At 37.3% G+C, this 20279-nt stretch overlaps 2 protein-coding genes across 3 annotated transcripts in view; one reads left to right on the top strand and one right to left on the bottom strand.

The window, feature by feature from the left end:
* The window catches only part of LOC116308690 (protein flightless-1 homolog), a 32797-nt gene extending 25316 nt beyond the window's left edge, over positions 1-7481 (bottom strand). For both annotated transcript variants that reach the window (XM_089038808.1, XM_089038812.1), the window contains exons 1-15: positions 7414-7481; positions 7226-7336; positions 6070-6141; positions 5867-5947; positions 5286-5312; positions 4882-4940; positions 4740-4761; positions 4329-4383; positions 3605-3651; positions 3047-3084; positions 2546-2597; positions 1570-1621; positions 1070-1102; positions 407-490; positions 237-295 (exon numbers count right to left, since the gene is read on the bottom strand). In XM_089038808.1, coding sequence (XP_088894934.1) covers positions 237-295; positions 407-490; positions 1070-1102; positions 1570-1621; positions 2546-2597; positions 3047-3084; positions 3605-3651; positions 4329-4383; positions 4740-4761; positions 4882-4940; positions 5286-5312; positions 5867-5947; positions 6070-6141; positions 7226-7336; positions 7414-7473 — 852 coding nt within the window. In that variant the 5' untranslated portion in view covers positions 7474-7481. The remainder of the gene's footprint in view (positions 1-236; positions 296-406; positions 491-1069; positions 1103-1569; positions 1622-2545; positions 2598-3046; positions 3085-3604; positions 3652-4328; positions 4384-4739; positions 4762-4881; positions 4941-5285; positions 5313-5866; positions 5948-6069; positions 6142-7225; positions 7337-7413) is intronic.
* Positions 7482-9237: 1756 nt separating this feature from the next.
* LOC116308714 (zinc phosphodiesterase ELAC protein 2-like) lies at positions 9238-19250 on the top strand. The gene is made up of 13 exons (XM_089038817.1): positions 9238-9483; positions 10209-10537; positions 11225-11451; positions 11565-11791; positions 12531-12675; positions 13539-14026; positions 15329-15467; positions 15945-15986; positions 16836-16927; positions 17239-17314; positions 17656-17776; positions 18349-18572; positions 19037-19250. The coding sequence occupies exons 1-13, from the start codon at positions 9368-9370 to the stop codon at positions 19187-19189; spliced, it is 2379 nt and encodes a 792-aa protein (XP_088894943.1). The 5' UTR covers positions 9238-9367; the 3' UTR covers positions 19190-19250.
* Positions 19251-20279: the final 1029 nt, after the last annotated feature.

Genomic DNA, 20279 nt, shown 5'->3' with positions numbered 1-20279 from the left:
TGTAACAATATGTGAAAAATTGACAAATTAATGTTATCAAATATTGATCTTATCCTATTTAAATTGAGTAAAAAAAATGAATGAAACAATGAACCAATGAAAGAGAATGAGTAAATGGATGAATGAATGAATGAATGAATGAATGAATGAATGAATGAATGGATGAGTGAGTGAGTGAGTGAGTGAATGAATGAATAAAATAATGCATATAAAAATTAATAATACTGTTAACTTACTGGAAGGGCTGTCAGTTGGTTCCTTGACAAGTTTAAGGTTTCAAGCTGACTCCATGAATCTAAGCAAATCAAGTCAACAATTTAAATACATAATATTTTTCAAAAAAGCATGTGAAGTAACTGCACTACAGTGGACATCATGCACCAACATTGTACATGAATGCACTCACCAATGAGGGAAGAAAGTTCTGTGATGCAGTTGTTGCTCAGGTTCAATCTCTTGAGACTTGAAATCATGTACACTGGCTCAGGAACTAAATCATTTCATAAAAAAATATGTAAGTACATGATTAGTAACGGCTGACAAGTTTACTTGCTATTTTTTAGCTCTTGAAAGCATTTGGGGATATGGAAAGCACAACTTGTAGGTTCTGGGTGATACTATAGTTATCTTACATGTAGAAACTTAAGTTTGATTAGTGGATAACGGCTGTCAACAATCAATTGTTGCATGTTCGTTTGTCATGCCACAGGGCCGTAGCCACTGGTACAGTTGGTTCAGTTTCAAACGGACCAATTTTCGTGAAAAAAATATAGAAAGATAAAAAAAAAAGAATGTAGGAAAGAAAAACCGAGAGCATTTGATTAGCACTGTAACAATCTTGTATTGACACTGAGGAAATGCGTGAACTTAGTGGAGAGTCAAAGTCAATCCACCCCAGCCCTGTTAGTAAAGGAATTGTTCTTAAGAACATTGTCTTTGTCGAAACAAAGTTGTTGTGCCTAAGATTCATTATTTTGTACTGCCTTGGCCAACCCTTAAATCAGAATTCTCTGTATTTCCTTCTGATTAAAATTCACAAACTGTGCAACACCAAGTTGTATTCACTTACCTCTTGGCAAATCATTGTAAGACAAATCAAGATCTAAAATTTAAAAAATAATTTCCATAAGAAATAAAGTCTAAGATTTTTTGATGCTAAAGGCTGTTCAGTGATACACCATGATTGTAAGAAGCGACAAAGACATAAAAGAAGTGTGAGGAGCAGCACCCAACTAATTTCTTGATGGCTTCTTAAGCTCTTATACTCCGATGAAGGACTAGCGTCCAAAATGTCAGTAAGTTTTTTCATCTTTTCACGGTGTAAAATGTACCTTTTTATCATTACTGTTTCATTAGAAACACTGACGCAGCTCAAACTAGTTCTTAGCTAGGCTTCTTAAGTGGTATATTACTGAATGGAGCATGGAAAAATATCTGTAGTTTTCAAATGCTGTTTTCTTATACTGCTTTGTGGAGTTAGCATCCTTTGTGGTAGCTCCTTCTTTCACTAGCAAAGTCCCTAATCAATCAGAGCTTATAAGATATGAAATAATAGAGATATACACATACCTGTTAGATTTACTAATGCTTCAAGCTTGTTTGGCATGTTAGTAATAGTTCGCTGCAAAATGAACATTCAATATATGATAAATCTTGAAGTTTCTCCATCAAAAAAAAAAAAAAAAAATTCTAAAAAAAATCAAGCTTTCAGAATTATTGCTTCCATCATCAGGATGTGGGATCAATGGTAAGAGGAAAATCTGGTAAAACTAGAGTATGGCTAACTCACAAATCAAATTGGAATTAGGCTTGTTAGGTTTTGATGAAAAGGTAAATTATACACCGTGAAAAGATGAAAAAACTTACTGACGTTTCGGACGCTAGTCCTTCGTTGGAGTAAAAGAGCTCTTTTACTACGACGAAGGACTAGCGTCCGAAACGTCAGTAAGTTTTTTCATCTTTTCACGGTGTATAATTTACCTTTTCATCATTACTGTTTCATTAGAAACACCGACGCAGCTCCCACTAGTTTTTAGCTAGTTATATCTTGTTAGGTTTTGTTGAGGGAGGAAATAGAAAACCCTCAGAAAAACTCAGAAGAGACCCAGGGGTGTAACCAGGGATCTTGCAGGGGAGGTGCACCAGTCAATGATTTGCAGAAAAAAAAAATTATAGCAGCTACAATATGCAGATGGAAAGTGGTCTTCATTTAGTCAGAAAACATTCGTACATGCAATTTTAAAGCAAAAGGAGATAAATGAGCAGACCTTAAGCTTTTATGGGGGGGGGGGGGGGGGGGATGCACATGCACCCTGTGCTCCCCCTGGTTACAGCCCTGAGACCTACTCTACTCTGAATTACGATAGCTTTGCCTACGCATTTCATTAGGTGAAACTATGCGTAGGCCAAACTATCGGATGCCCTTTACTCCCATGATGCTCAGTCCAGGGATCAAACCTGAGACCCCACAGGTGAGAAGTGAGTGTAATATAACATACGCTACCCATGATTCCCCATTTTCAAGAAGAAGCAGTCATTAACTTACCTGTGTATTTCTGAGATTCAGTGTACGAAGCTGAGTGAGGGATGGTAGTTGCCTAAGGAGAACAACACATAAAAAATAATTAATTAATATGTGAATATGGATATCTATCATTATCAAACTCATTAATAATTCATGAGGAAAACACAACAGAAATCACGACTGTGAAGAGTTCTGTAAATCAGATACAGAATGCTGTTCATTTGCATAAACTTTAAGTTGGATTTTCTTGGGCAGATTCACTTTAATTTTGAAAATTTTAGTGAAACACAAAGGAACTAACCTAGATGTTTGATAAGTAATCTACAGTATTCGTGTCTGTGTTGTACATTGCAACATTGCCACTCATACTGTATATATTACATATCAATTTAATAAAAATAATAAAAATATTATGAACATTAAGCACAAAGACAAGTAAAATTGTGTTTTTCTGATTCTTCTTTGTATTTACTATTGTTTGATCATTTAATGTTCTACAGTAGGTCAAACATTATTTATTACCTGAATTGGGCATGTAGCAATGGGTTATTGTTCAAGATCTAAAAAAAGCAAAACATTCAATAAATACATGGAAGACATGACAGGAGCAGAGAACCCAACTGAGGCAGATTTTTTAATCTGCTCATACACTTGATGTAGCATACACTTAACATATAGATCTTTTACCGAGTGACAAAAACACATTTCATAGGAACAGAGTTTTTAATAGAAGACAGCTATTGATGGTTAATCTATCAGCTGCCTAATCAAGTACTAGGTTGTAAAACCTTTACTTCAAGATGGACAACAGAACCTGTTAATGTTAGGTTCTTTTGTCCTTCTTGGAGTGGTAAAGGTTTAGTGGTAAATCCCATCAATTTATATGACAGGTATACACCATATTGACTTTTTGGGTTTCATATGCTTGTAACATTAATTTGGGGGTGCCGTTTATTCAAGGGCATTGCTTATACAAAATATCATATATATATATATATATATGGTATAAATACGGTATAAATATGGTTAGTCATTCATAATTTAATACAGAATAATGTATTCACTGCATTCTGTACTCACCAATGTCTGTAGATTCACCAGTCTTCTTAGTTGTGGAGGAATGGTTTCTGAAAAATAACATCAAGGATTCAAAGAAGACTCTAGACAAGTTGTGTTCTAGAGTTTACAGCTGCAGTGGTACATAGGAAAAATTGAATGAGTGAATTAATTAAAAAAAGGAGGAAAGAGATTTAGGAGAAAAGAATTATGAATAAATGTGTGGATGGGATAGATGGATAGATGGATGCGATGAATAAGATGGATGGATGTGATAGATGGATGTGATGGATGGTTGTATCTCGTAAGGATGGATGGTTGAATGGATGGATGTGATGAATGGATGTAATAAATGAATGTAATGAGTGGAAGGATGGTTGAATGGATGGATGGATATGATGAATGAATGTAATGAATGGATGGGAAGGATGCATGAATGGGATGGATGGATTGATGTGATGGATAGATGGATGGATGGATGGATGGATGGATGATTGAATGAAAAGACTGATAGACAGACAGAGCTACAGATGTAAGGAATTATGGAAAGATGGATGAAAGAAAAAAGGAAGGAAAAACTGCACCATCAATCTTGAAAATGAATTTTGGCCTTTAATAGCTTTGGTCTGCATATTCAAGACCTCTGGCACAATTTCTCCCTATCCGGGCCTCCTGACCAGTAAATAACATATATTATTTCTTAATACACTGTAATTTAAAAAAATATCTTAGTTAGTAAATGTAGTACCAAGACAGTTGTCACTCAGATCAAGGTAGATCAGGTCAGTCAGGTTGATGAATAACTGAAATAAAAAAAGAAATAAAAAAAAAGGAATTTGATAAGACTAAAATAACTAAAATACGAATTCAATTAAATACCTGGCTGGGCATTATGGTTACATTAAATAATAAAACTGTAAATGTGTCACTTGATAATAATATTATCATTATACTAATTTCTATTATGTCCATGCATTTTCTACCTAGTTATATTTTGTTTGTTTATGTTTACATTGTATTGTTTTATATATATTTTTTCAAGTTTTATAGTTTTTACTTTTTGTTTTTGAGGGCCATAAGTATGATAACTGAGAGGTTAATTATGTTACCCTTGTAAAATAAGATTTAAATGTAAATAAGATAAAATAAAGAGTCATACCTGGTTTGGAATAGATGTAATTCTGGAGAGAAAATAAAAAATACATAAACAGAGAGTTGAGAAAATGTTTACCCATCACCAAAATCAATAAAATAAGTTCCCTATTTTGGACCACTGTTTTGACCTTCATCCTAATACATACTTGTTGTTTGCCAATGACAGGACAAGTAGTGTTTTTGCATTTTCCAGTTCTGGTGGTACCTTTGGAAATCAAGCATAACTATCAATGAATACATACAGTACATGTATAAAGGTCAAGGTCAAGGCCTTATTTAATTTTGTTCCTTCAGCTACATGTACATACTGTATAGTAGCTGGTCTGCAAGGAGCTGAAAAGGTGCATGCTTTTATCCCCTTAATCCATCAGTAAGAGCTGTTTTAATAAAAAATATTCAAAGCTGAAGCTACAGGGATTAGAGAGAAGTTGAAACAGACTGGGAGATCCTTGGGATTTAACCATGGAAATAATATAGCTCTGAAGGCTTATCATATGCTTAATATGCTTTCCCTATTGCTCTTGAACATCGTGCTTAATTTAAAACTTACCTCTTTAAGCTCATTTTGACTAAAATCCTGATAATCAAAAAAAAAAATCCATTTAATAGTATTCCTATACTGTAAATCTTATATTTTTACTGCACACAGACTGCACACCAGGCAAGTTTTTATGTGTATTGAGGACATTATACACTCAAGAAAAAAACAAAATTTGAAAAATGACATCATTGTTGTATAAAGCCAATTTACAGTACAACTTTTCCCCTGTCCTGCACAATATGCCGCTGTCCTGCACAACATTGCTGATGACACAAATTACTCTGTGTAAATTACAACTTGCTTATGACAGTAAATGGTACAGTAGCTATAAAACTTAATAAACTGTAAGCATGTTGTCCATGACAGTTGTAAGAAAAAATTGTAAGGTGTAAATAGACATATCCCGAAATTCACTTGACTGGTCATGAAACAATGGTTTCAAGTCCAGGTTGAACTTGATGAAAAAAATAATCAAGTCCAGTCTCAACTTCAAACCATTGTTTCGTGGTCAGTCAAGTGAATTCGGGATAGGTCTATTGGGGTTTCTAAATTGGCTTTTGAGTTAATCAAAAAAATTAATGAATACATACCACAGTTAGCAAGTCCTCCAAAGAGAAAATATCTCCTGGAATGCCTGAGTTCATCAAATGGTTATTCCTTGCATTGATGACCTAGGGATATAATTACCAGCTATTAGAATCCTCTAAGATTTAACATTTTTTTCAACCTTCTTATAAATGTACAATGTACTTGTACTGTATATGCCGCAACAGCCCAAAGCTAAACTACTCACCCTAAGTTGATTCAAAGAAGATAATCCTCCATGGATACAAGTGAGCTCATTTTCTTTGATTGACAAATGTTCCTACAAACACAACAAATTATTCAAAACTTAATAATTTTATAAATTAATTATTAGGGTATTATTATTTATTTAAGTGAGAGTATGTTACCGCGACCTACCATCTATTTCACCCCGGCCTGCTCTCAGTCTGACCTCTAGCTCAGCTGGTAGAGCATCGGTAGTACAATTCCGAAGGTCGTGGGTTCGAATCCCAGCGAGGTCGGAAATTAATTTTTCTGAATTTAATTCAAGGGCTTTCGCCCGGAATAACCTCGTTCCCAAGCACTACAGCTTACCTATATTATCTTCTACTATTTATTTAAGTGTTTAGTTCTTCTAGGGCTTTTGCAATTGGGATACTTTTTAAAATTACTGTACGCACACACACACACACTACCACAATACATTCAATGTTCTATGTACACAACACTCAATTCACATGTTGATTTTTATGAGGTGCTTCTTCAGAAACTGGGTGGGGGGAGGGGGAGGGGGAGAATCTTTTTACATTATCCGTCGTTAATTGATTATTGATTCAATTCAATTCAGTTTTATTTCGCACAATTAATACAATTAAGTAAATTATGCCAAGAGCCTAAAAAAACTGGGGAGTTTTCTAGTTAGGCTCTAGCCATTTGAATGATACTTTTTGGTAATGGCAACGGCAAAGTAATTCAGTAGGTATATAGAAAATATAAGGATTCCTATTGATTTTCATTGATCATCAATTGCTTATACCAGGACTGAATGTGTCTATGTTGTGATGGAAACCCCCTGATTGACATCATTCGATTAAACATTCTTGCCTCAAAGGCAATAGAGTAGTTTTCATGTTAGTGAAAAACAAAGGTACATTAATGTCGTTAAAAAATTTGAACTCTACAGATCATTGAAGCAAAAAAAGGGTTATGTTGATGGATGAATAACTAGAGGGTCACTTAAAATTATTTTTAAAATACGTAAACGAAGTATATATTGGACTAGATGTAAATATATCAAACTTTCCAACCATTTCATTCCATCACCATTTCTAAGCTAAACGACATCATTTAACTACACGAATCTTTGATTTTCGAGGTATAATCAAGAAATAAAGACTAAATACCAGTTTAGTGAGACGTGACAACTCCTCAGGAAGTGTCTCCAGTCCAGCCTTGTTCAACTTGAGCCATCGTAAATTTGTCATGTCTGCGACCCGATTGGGGAAATTGAAATCCTTAAACACACAAATATACAGTCAGTAATGATTAAAGATTAGAGATACAGGGTTTAAATAAGAATCGGAGTTCATACTTTGAAGTTATTGTGGGTTAAATCGAGCCCACGGACGAAAGGAAGGACACCGTCCGCCATCTTGTTGTTTTTCGGAAGGTTCGTGTCCAGGCTTTGGGCAGAGAGCGCGCGTAATCGAGCGTGACCGACAGCGCCTTTGTGTGATTGACTCTCCTCCCCTCCAACCTACATCTCAACTTTAAAGAAGAAAAAAAAGTTGAATTGTTTTAGTGTAAAAACATGCTGGAACGTCTTTTGCCTCCGACCCGCCACTAGGCTGAATATAATTGGCCGAAGCCTTAGAGGTTAGTCCCTAGACCATTCTCCCGGGGGGGAGGGGTACTCCGCCAGAATTTGGGTAATAATAATAATAATAATAATAATAATAATAATATTTATTTATACGCGATAAGTTATATACAGCGTAGCTGATGTGGTCGTGTTCTAATCCTAGGTCCTAAGCTATACTAGTCCTCTCACTCTCACCCACACACATTCTCTCTCTCTCTCTCTCTCTCTCTCATTCTCTCGATCTTATCTACTACTAAGCTAATTATTACATAATTTAATATTTTGACTGGAAAGAGTTATTACATCTTTAGTTGAGATATGTCCTTTTTAAGTTTTTGTTTGAAAATAACGGGGCAACTCGATTCTCTGGTATTGTTGTTGAGCGCGTTCCACAGTTTTGCTGCCTGGTACCTTATTGCCTTTTTTCCATGATTGACTGTATGGAAAAGAGGCAATGTTATTTGGTTGGAACTACGTAGGGAGTAGCCAACATCTCTCTTTTTGATGTGGTCCTGCAGTTCCTGGTTGGAATCTAGGTTGTAGTAGCACTTGTGCATGAAAACACCCAGCTTGATAGTGTAAAAGAACTTGAGGGGTCTCCAAAGCAGTTGGCGCCTTATCTCTGTTATAACTGGTAGGGGTGTTCCGCTGGGATTCTGAAAGGGGTACCCTGTTTATGACAAAAAAACTCAAATTTGTAGACCCTGTTTATGGCAAAAGATATAATTTATTGCACTGAGTTACTGTTTCAATTATCATGTCATCTCGCGTATCGTTTTTTTACGACCATAATAACCAGTTTTGGTCAATACGAAAGTAGAATCCCTGAATATGACAGGAAGCTCAGGAAGAACTTGGAACTTGAGTGAAATTGCATACCCTGTTTATGACAAGAAGCTCGAAAAAACATACCCTGTTCAGCGGATCATCCCCGTATAGTCCATATATGGGAGTACCCCCCCCCCCCGGGACCATTCTTTAGAAAACAATGATGGTATAAACCTTAACCACACTTGCATGATCATATAATTTAGCTCTACTAAGTTCTCTTCCGTATTTACAACTACAATCTTGGATAAAAAGAGTTGAGAAAATTTCATTTCATCTTTAAATTGCACAATTTTCCTTTAAAAATTTTGTTGGATCATTGTACCCCCTCCCCCCAGGACAATGTTGGTCCAATCAGGTAAAGCAGTGCTCTCTCCATGGCAACAACATTGTTTTTGGGGGGGAGGGGGTCGTTTTAAGGGGAAATTTTTGTCCAAGATTGTAGCTTACCCCCCACCCCCCGCCCCCCACCCCCCTAAATTAGCAACAAAATTAACCCAAAAATCAAGGAACCCCTCCCAACCTCCCCCTTCTCATTACATAATTTATGCACATACCTATTTATAATATATTTATGTTTATATTGTATTTTGAACCAAGTTTATGATCAGTGCAATACTCCAAATAAAATCTGTCTGTCTGTCCGATTAGTGACCTTCGCGTGATGAGTGAGTAACTTGATGTGGGTTTCCTGTGGCACACAGTGACCACTCAGTCATTCAGGCATTTGAACTTGTACATCACCTAAAAAAAAAAACAGAGCTTAGATCAAGTAATCTGATAGTATATGGCTCTACCTTAACTAATACAGCTACAAACGGACAACGTGTTGTAAGAAAGACGACGAGAATCCAAAATGGCTTCCTCCTCAAGCAAAAAACCAGTGCCAAGCGGAAAGGTTCACTTGCAAGTCGTTGGTACAGATTCAGTCGATACGACACCTTCACTACTCATATTCACTGACACTCAAAGGTAGAGCATTCTTTAAATTGATGTATAAATGCCTCATAAGACCTCTGCATTGAATATTGAGAAAGTTCTTGTTAAAATTGACTCGGTGCATGTGTCCTGACACAGGAAGCCCACGTTCGTTAAAAAAACTTTCGAATTTCAATCGACTATTTTTATTAAAATTAGTATTTCTGTAAAACATTGTTATCATTTAAATATGGCTTTGCATTTTTACTCGTCACTTGTAAAAATCTATCCATTTGTACATCTTTCCATCCATCCGTCTGTCCATCCATCCATCCATCCATCCATCCATCCATCCATCCATCCATCCATCCGTCCATCTATCCATCCGTCCATCCGTCCATCTATCCATCCGTCCATCCGTCCATCTATCCATCCGTCCATCCGTCCATCTATCCATCCGTCCATCCATCCATCCATCCATCCATCCATCCATCCATCCATCCATCCATCCATCCATCCATCCATCCATCCATCCATCCATCCATCCATCCATCCATCCATTCTTTCATCAATTCAGCCACTTATTCCTTCCTTCCTTCCTTCCTTCCTTCCTTCCTTCCTTCCTTCCTTCCTTTCCTCCTTCCTTCCTTCGGTCATTCATTCATTTGTCTGTTTATCCATCTTTTTTTGTCCATCCGTTGATTGGTTCATTTGTTCGTTCATTCATTCATACAGAGTTAAGAACCATTCTAACATTTTTCTCTGACAATTTATCTTAGATATTTATTTAACTGTGGAGAAGGTACTCAAAGACTCTTTAATGAAAACAAACTCAGACTAAGCAAGCTTAACAACATATTTTTTACTCAAATCTCATGGGAATACATTGGAGGGTTACCTGGAATGGCAATGACGCTAAGAGACAATGGCCGAGCAAATCTTGGTCTATATGGACCAGAAAGTATCAAAGAGTTTATCGGAGCTACGCGGTTCTTTTTATTTCATGAAAAACTTCATTTTGATTGTGTTGGCTATGGTACTGATGAAAATCAAGATGTTCCTGTATATAGTGATGAAAACATGGCAATTTTTCCAGTTCTTCTGTCAGGTAAAATGATGATGATGGCAATGGTGATGATGATGGTGATGATGATGGTGATGATGGTGATGGTGATGATGGTGATGGTGATGATGATGATGATGATGATGATGATGAAATTGTATTTCTTAGAGACTCACATGATGGTTTTTACGGAGGGAGGATACCAGAGAACCCGGAGAAAACCTTCATAGCATAGGAGAGAACAACACATCAAACAAACTCAATTCACATGTGGCGACCGCAGGGCTCAAACCAGTGACCCGACTGTTGATCTTACGTCGGTGAAAGATGACACATTAGCAGCCTACACCACCCATGCCACCGATGATGATGATGATGATGATGATGATGATGATGATGATGGTGGTGGTGGTGATGATGATGATGATGATGATGGTGGTGATGGTGGTGAATATAAATAATAAAAAATTCTTCAATTAACACCTGCTTTGTATGAGTTAATTAAATTTCTATCATAACGAATTACTAAAAGATATCAATATTGATGATGAAGAGAAATATGTAGAGGAATAATATAATTATGTTCTTTTAGTATAATCTATTTTAGACATGAATGATACTGAGTTTTGCCTAACAAACATGCAACAGCTTTCCTTCATGGATTCTGAGTCATTGCTGCATTTTCTATGGCATAGGATGAATTCTATTTTCTTTTCTTTTTTTTTTTTTCAGAAGAAAGTAAATGTCTCACTTTTAAGGATGAACAAAATGAGAACTTACCAAAAAGAGTTAAACTTGACACTTCTACAACCAAATCCATTGCCTGTTATATCTGCAAACTAGCGACATTACCAGGGAAGTTTCTGGTGCAGAAGGCTAAAGAATTAGGTGTCCCTAAAGGACCTTTGTTTGGGAAGCTTAAAGATGGAGAAGATATTACCCTTGAGAATGGAGTCAAGGTATCACATTTATGAAGTTTATACGTAGATGTCGTCAAATTACGTGTGTCAGTTATTTTAGGCTCTGCTAGATGCAAAGCTGAAATGAATTCTTTGTTTGTTAATGATATTAGGTCCTAGCAGCACAAGTAAAAGAACCAGACCAGGAGGGACCTGTGTTTTTCATTATCGACTGTCCTTCTATCAAGCATATCACAAGTTTAGTGGAATCAGAACACTTTGTCAAATACCAAGAAGAACATCAAGATGGGAGTCAGCTACATGTACAACCCTGTCTGATTGTACATCTTGTACCAATGGATGTCTTTAACGACTGCCGTTATGAAAAGTGGAGACAAAGGTACTGCACTGCTGTTTACTTTATGGATTGTTAGAGCAGTTTTCATATGAGACTGAAAAAGTGTGTGTCATATGCGTGCCTTACAGCGACAATGATCTTTTCTTACTAGAATTCTAATCACCAAATTTTTTTCTCAAATAATATAGCTTGGTCTGGCAGTGACATTTATTTTAAGGCTTGACCATGTCCGCTACAAGTTCATGCCGTGTTTTAGGCATTTGATTGGATGGAGAGTAAATTCTTATGCAATGTGATTGGTCTGGCATACATGTACATGCCTTGCCATGTCACGACCGTGCTGGTGCCTTGAGCTTTTCACAGACATACAAAACCTGCTCTATCATGGCAGTGCTGTAGTAGAAAATGACCAATGAAATGCTTTAGCTTGACAAGTAGGCATTTCATTTCCTCAAGAAGAACATTTTCTTTTGTTTAGCCTCTTAAAATGGCTGCAGTAAATGCCAGCTTATATTAGTAAATCTGAAATGATCATGACTAATAGATTGATACCAACCACTGTCTTGTCTAGTATATATTGTCTAGTATCTCTTAATCAAAACATGCATTATTTTTCAGTTCAAAAGCCACCATTTTCAATAAAACTATGCCTCCAAGATGGCTGCGGCTAGTTTTTGAGTTTGATGTCATGTAAACAGACAGTATACAACAATCTTTTCATTTAGTGTGCTAGCACATGTTTTTCCTATTTTTTAATTATCACTGTTTTGTATCTTGGTAGATTTGGTAGCACAACTCAACATCTACTTATTAATAAAGAAGCATGTAGCAAAGCCATAGTTTTCCAATCACAGGCAAGAATTGAAGCACAACTCCATACTATCTATGCTGGGATGTTTCCCCTCCTTCACTATACAGACACACCTGTAAGTATACTAGATTATTGAGGAGAGAGGGGGGGGGGGGGGCACTGAAGAATTAAGAGCTCGGGTTTATAGAGGGGGCAAGGGCTACTCCCACATATAAGCGGCAGGGTTGTCCAGGTCTTGTCCATGTTGGTATGGCAACTTTTTTTCTTAATTAATTTTTTAAATATTCAATATTTTTTTAATATTTACAGTATTGAAATTTATCATATCAACCGTTGAGTGTCATATTTCCCTGTGATTTACTCTAACTTTATTTGGTAAAAAAGTCGAGTTGATTTCCAAAAAGGGTAGATCAATCGATGTTTAATAGGTTTCTCGGATTTTTGAGAGAGATTTCTGCAGCTAACGACAGATAGAAAGCTCTTTCTACATCAACTACTACCAAATATGGAATTGATCATACCATATATGGAGTGAGCTTTCTCTACTCCAACTTGGACACTAACATATGTTTATTTATTTAAATTCATATTTTAACAGGAAGCTTCTTCTGATCACTAATAAATGTGATTTTCAAGAAGGTCCTGATAAATAAGATATTTTGACAATAAATAAATGTAAAAAGAGAATTTGGAGGTTGTTCAATATCGAAACCAGCTCGTTACTGAAAAGTCAACATCATTATTACTAGTATGTAAAAATGTAAAAGTTCAGATTATTTAGGTTTACAGGTTTAAAAGAAATTCGATTTAAAATGGCTAATCATTCTTAGAACACTGTTTAAGTGTGTCACTCAGATTGTTCCATCCTTGCATGGCTTGATACTGCATTGTTTGTTTTCCCCAGTAAATGGCAAATAATGTTTTTACAATTATCCACAAGTGCTAACTGATGTTTTTTCTGTAATTTCACGTCCCCAGACAATAGATTCAAGCACTTTGCCAGCCAACACCAAGCCTGGAGAATTCTTTCTCAAATTTCACCTCAGACCTTTAAAACAGCAAGGCTATGACAGAAGTGGCATGCAAGATCCTCTTGATTTTAAAACAATTATGAAAAAAACTACTCAATTACTTCAAAGTATTGGGAAAACTGAACACCATTTAGTGACAGAGGAAAATACAGCACGAAATGATACAAGAAAAGATGATTGTCACCCTGAAATAGAAAAATACTCGCTTCAAAAACTCAGAGACAAAGATATTGCAGAAAATGTTTCTGAAATTTTATTGGACGAAAATGCAATAACAACAGAAGTAAGCTCTTTGTTTGATAAATGTGTAGATGATGGCAATGTTACAGTTTGTGAACCCAGGAAGCAACAAGACTTTGAGATAATATTCCTAGGTACAGGAGCATCATTGCCTTCTAAATATAGGAATGTTAGTGCAACATTGATTAATGTAAGGTAAGGATATGTGCATGCTTGTCATTCATGATTTATAGATTTGCATAGGTTCTGAGCAAGGCAGACATGAATTTGTTGATTGGTCTTCCTGTGGTAGTGACGTGTGCTGATGAACGTGGGTTTCCGGGAAAAATACATGTAGCATTGGCTCAAGTAAATATCAAAGATGGCGGTGTACATTTATTTGTATCATCCACCATATTTGTTTACTTATGAGTCCATGCGACTTTTAAGAAAATACCACAGGAAGACCAATCAATTAAATTATATACCACAGGAAGACCAATAAGCAAATTTATTTCTGCAATGCTTTCTTGGTTTTGACAGCCAATAGACCAGTTTCGAATTCCAAATTACAGACTTATTTACACAGGGTTAGCCTGGTATCAGTGTTTAAATATTCACAAATACCAACGGTAAAGCAAAGAATGCACAACTTCAACAATACAAACACTTTGAAACTCGACGGGCCTTGACTGGAACACGTGAATATTCTTCACAAACTCGAGGCTAACCCTGTGCAAATGAGTCTGTAATCAAGAAACACAGTGGTCATTTGGAATTCAAAACAGGTCTATTCCAAATTCATTAGAATACTAATAGTTATACACCTAATCAAAATATGGCAAACAAATTTGAATAACTATTGTTTTGGACTGACCAGCCTCGTGTGCACATTGAGCCAATAGCATTTTCACATGTTAGTTAGTCCAGAACAATAGTTATTCAAATTGGTCATCATAATTTGATTAGGTTTCTAGATACACCTATTTCAAAAAAGGTTCTCACAGCCAGTCTTGGAATGAATGGAGTTACGGGTAATTAGTCGTTTAAAACAACTAAACAAAATGTCATCCATGGCTAATTTTTTTAGTCAGACAACCTCTTGGAAATATTAGGTGTAAGAATGAGAAGTTAGGAAAAATTACTGGATCTGTATGACCAAACCCCCTTCACTTGGAAAAATATCATTATTAATATGTATATGTAATAGGACTCCATGCTGTCCAATTAAGAAATAATTGGACGAGGAAAATTCTGAGGACTGACAAAATTGGATGGGGCCGTAGGCTGAGTCCAATTTGGCAGTCAGAGGAATGTTTTCGAGTCTAATTATTTCTTGATTGGGGAGCATGAAATCCCATTACCTATTAATTATATAGCTGCCTAATTAATCCCATATCAACAATACCTGTCCAATTAAGCAAATAATTGGACAGTTACCTATATGGGATTAATGAGAAGCTGTATGATTATATTTTTAATACTTCATTAACTTTTATTATTAAAAATTATTTGCAGTTGTCAATCATCCCTTCTTCTTGACTGTGGTGAAGGGACACTTGGGCAACTTTATCGTCACTATGGCAACGATATGGATGACATCATTGATCAATTAAAGTGTGTGTTCATTTCTCACATGCATGCAGACCATCATTTGGTAGGTGATAACTAGTGCATAGTGACGTCATATGACTACAACTACCAGAATTCTTTGCGTTTTTAGTTCCTGTACTCTTATTTTGGTGTCAAATATTAGTCTCATTTGTCATCTGCTAAATGCTGTTGCATTCGTCGATTGCACACTCATTGCAAATCATTCACGAAATTCAGCTGTAATATAAAGATTGTGTTATTTGAACAATTCTTCGACTGCACGTTGTGTCATCGCAGTCCTTTGGGGAAGCATTGGTGCATTTAACAAAATATTTCTCATTAGCGTCAATTGTTAACATCACCAAAATGGCCACCATGCTTTTGTCTTTTGACTCTCTTGGGAATGCTTGTAACCAATCAATACATATAGTTTAAAATACCACGGATTTGTGATGGTATTATCTAGGAAACGACACAGACATTTGTTGGTATCTATGAATAGCTGACTTATTAACAAGGTTAATTTTTTTTTTAATTCCAGGGTTTACTGCGCATCCTGCTTTACAAAGACAAGCATAAACACGTAAGTATTACTGTGCAGGCACGCTGAGTCTAAGCCAATCAGAAAAGAGCAAAATCAGTAACACATTGACCTCAGCCAATCACAATCTCTCATTCCCATGATTGATGATAACATGATCGGCCCAGAGGTTATTTCAGAGATCTATCTGTGAGTTAACTGTGCCCTGACTTAGATCAGCCCAGAGGTTGTTTGGGGGTTCTATCTGTGAGTTAACCGTGCCCTGACTTAGATCAGCCCAGAGGTTGTTTGAGGGTTCTATCTGTGAGTTAGCCATGCCCTGACTTAGATCAGCTCAGAGGTTGTTTGAGGGTTCTATCTGCGAGTTAGCCATGCCCTGACTTAGATCATCCCAGAGGTTGTTTGAGGGTTCTATCTGTGAGTTAGCCATGCCCTGACTTAGATCAGCCCAGAGGTTGTTTCAGGGTTAGATCTGTGAGTTAGCCATGCCCTGACTTAGATCAGCCCAGAGGTTGTTTCAGGGTGCAATCTGTGAGTTAGGCATGCCCTGACTTAGATCAGCCCAGAGGTTGTTTCAGGGTTCAATCTGTGAGTTAGCCATGCCCTGACTTAGATCAGCCCAGAGGTTGTTTCAGGGTTTGATCTGTGAGTTAGCAGTGCCCTGACTTAGATCAGCCCAGAGGTTGTTTCAGGGTTAGATCTGTGAGTTAGCCATGCCCTGACTTAGATCAGCCCAGAGGTTGTTTCAGGGTTAGATCTGTGAGTTAGCCAATGCCCTAACTTAGATCAGCCCAGAGGTTGTTTCAGGGTGCAATCTGTGAGTTAGGCGTGCCCTGACTTAGATCAGCCCAGAGCTTATTTCAGGGGTTGATTTTTTATATACCCTTGCAGATTAATGATACTGAGATCATAATCATTGGTCCAGCGAAGATCAATCTCTGGTTACAAGAATACAGTTTGTACTGTGAAGAGCTACGCTACAGGTGAGAACATCAAGGAGGATGCTCTTTTGAAGCCCTAAACATTCATGGATAACCTGGGTTACCATGGTAATTTATTTTGTTTTTCGCGCGGGTAGACCCTGGGCTCAAGACATACTAAGGCAGCCATTTAGGCAAAGACAGTCCTTTTCTTTAGCGCAATCAAGTATCGTCAGTTATATTTGACTTTTTTCTTTACGACTTGATCAGTTTGCAGTTACCGATCTTTGTTGTTTTTTTTCAAAATTAGTAAGTTCACAAGTGTGTTCCGTGTTCCCTTGAATGCTTTTCTAAGTTTGCGATTCACTTCACAGGTTCATTGACTGCACGCAAATAGTTAAAGCTGACCATGAATTAAGTCAGGAATTTCATTGTATTGAAGCAAATCAGGTATGTTTTTTATCTATTTTAGCAATGAAACGAATGGAATGAAAGACAGCATTCCAAAAATACCAGATTCTTTGTTTATGGCATTATAGACAAAGAAAATGTTTGGACCGGTACCGTGCTGTATTTGGTTTCATTTGTGCTATTTTGTGGTATCTAAGTGTTGGTGGCGTACATGGTGGTTGACATGACAAGACACCAAGACCAAATATTTTGTTCAAGTTCGGCTATGACGTCACAAGGACACAAAAAAAGGCCGCCATGTTGGTTCACATTCATGTCAGCCAAAATGGCGGCTATGACGTCACATTTACCCCTAAATACCTTTTGTGTTTTATCGACAGGTTTTGGCTGTGCCCGTGGATCATTGTGCACAAGCATACGGGCTTGTTTTCCAACACACTAATGGATGGAAGGTTGTATATTCAGGAGACACTCGACCGTGTCCTGCGCTTATAGAGGCAGGTGAGGAAATACTCGTTAAGTAAAGTAGAGATAAATGTTTTGTCAAAATTTAGTAGTTGTACCTTTATGATGGAACAAACAACTCTACTTCTTCTTATTCATCCATTTATTCATTCGTCCGTCCATCCATCCGTCCATCCGTCCATCCATCAATCTCTCCGTCGTCCATTCGTTTGTTCGTTCTTGTTCCATTTGTTCTTTGCTTTCGTAATAATAATAATCATCTTTATAGGACGTTTGCACGATGGCGTCATTGACCTCTACTACCAGACTCCCTTGCACACTTTCTTTTGTTCAGTTAATTAGCACCAATTGTCTTACTATTCTCATGAGGGAATACAAATTTAAATACGAAAGAAATTTCGCGAAGCATTTATGTCAGAAGCCTTAAATTGACGAAGAAAATGCACCTTGTCTTTCTTTGTTGCTTATTTCTATTTATCCTTCCTTCCTTTCTTATTCTTTCCTTTCTCTTGTTCTCGTTCTTTCTTTCATTTTCCTCTTATTTTGGCACTCATAGAAATATATAAAAAATAGAAAAAAACATAAAGTAGCATGTTTATTAAATACAGGGAGTAATGCCAGTGTCCTGATCCACGAAGCAACGTTTGAAGACGTGCTTAAAGACGAAGCCATCGACAAGAAGCACAGCACTACAACAGAAGCAATCACCAGTGGAATAAAAATGAATGCCACGTTTACCATGCTGAACCACTTCAGCCAGAGATACCCTAAAATACCCGTGTTCAATGAGAAGTTCACCAAGCACACTGGAATAGCGTTTGATCATATGAAGGTACGTTTGAGTGCTATCGGTAATGGAGATTATGGCATCGCCGGTTTGAAATCAGTAGTCCAATTCACAGCTCCCTGCGCCAACTTGAAAGGTAGCCGTGCCTTTGCATCGAAGCGAGACGAACGGTGAGCTTGCAATGATAGAGACATGTGAATAATTGTCCAAGGTGTTAAAAAAGGTCTCTATCATTACAGGCTCAAGGCACGGCTACCTTTCTAGATGGCGCAGGGAACTGTGAAGGGGTCTATTAAGCTTTGGCTTAGCGGGTGGCGTAGCAGTGTGAGCGCTCACACCCACCGGGTTTGAGTCCTGCCGATCTCGACTTCGTATGTGAGTAGAGTTGTTTGTTCATTCTCTCCCGTGCTTCGAGGGTTTTCCGGGCTCTCCGGTTTTCCTCCCTTCTCAAAATCCAACTCGTAAATTGAGGAAGATATTGATGATGCTCCCATTTTTCGTATTCATAGGTTCGTCAAGAAGATTTGTTCAAGATTCCAAGGTTGGTGGGTCCTCTTAACGTTTTATTTGCAGATGAAGTGGAAGATATGAACAAAAGAACAAAGACATCTGTGCCTTGTACTAGTGAAAACAATACAGAGGTACGAGAGGGGAAATCTTGATGACCCCGAGAAAGATGTTGAGGAAAATTTATAAAGTAATAAATATTGCATTATTTATAAATCCCTTTTTTTTCCTTTCATTTCCTTTCTTTTCCTTTCTTTTCCTTCCTTTCCTTTCCTTTCCTTTCCTTTCCTTTCCTTTCCTTTCCTTTCCTTTCCTTTCCTTTCCTTTCCTTTCCTTTCCTTTCGCTTTTGTGACCACGTAATAATAGCCTGTCTTGATTGCGGCTGGATGCTGCATTCGTGGGGGGGGGGGGGGGGGGTAATTATTTTTCATTTAAAATAAATTCTCACAAATTTGTGTAAGCATTAAGAGGGGAAGGGGGTCAGTAAAAAAGTACGAGTCGTAAGGTCAAGGGAAATAAACAAAAGGGAGAACCATCAGGTTTTCTGCAGAAGGAAGCGGGATGGGGGCTCTTGAAATATCCAGATTAGAAGTAAAATGCAGCCTTCCCCTCCCCCTCTGAATTAAGAACGCTGTCTTAGCGCTACATTGTCCAGAATATAACCCCCACCCCGCCCCCCCAAGTCTATTACCGAGACACAGCTACACTTCTAAACGACCTGTCCCTGAGATTTGATGTATTCAAATTTTGAATAAGTTTTAGTTTAAAGATTTTCAAGTTAATAAAATCCCTTTTCTGAATTTCTCGACGCACTAATACAGAATATATCGACTCTGATCAAACATTGAGGGCTTTGGCCCCCGTATTCCAACTGGGAAAAATATTTTCTAGCTACAAATCTGATTATTTTAAAGCAGGGCATAGAAGGGGATTCGCGCGATCCGGGAAACGGATAAAAAAATCTTACACGATTCGGGATATTCGGCCGGGATGTGGGATTTTGCTTGCTGATTTTCGGGAAAAACGTGAAAACATTAATAAATAAAATACATATTAAAACGCCTTTGAATATATTGAATTTGTTCGTGGCTTAAAATTGTCGCGGGACGCGGGATTTCAGGAAAAAATAGCGCGTGATTCGGGATCAGGACCCCTGCCTTCCAGACCCTGTTAAAAGAATTGTGACCTGGCGTGATCCAAATGGAGAAGTGATGGGGGCGTGGTAGTCCATCATAAGACACTGA

The sequence above is a fragment of the Actinia tenebrosa genome, unplaced genomic scaffold, assembly GCF_029948245.1.
Source record: "Actinia tenebrosa isolate PJP-AT-01 unplaced genomic scaffold, QUT_ActTen_1.0 PGA_scaffold0__85_contigs__length_37466705, whole genome shotgun sequence".
NCBI lineage: Eukaryota > Metazoa > Cnidaria > Anthozoa > Actiniaria > Actiniidae > Actinia > Actinia tenebrosa.
Note: the sequence above shows the minus strand (reverse complement) of the source record. Positions and strands in the feature narration are given on the sequence as shown.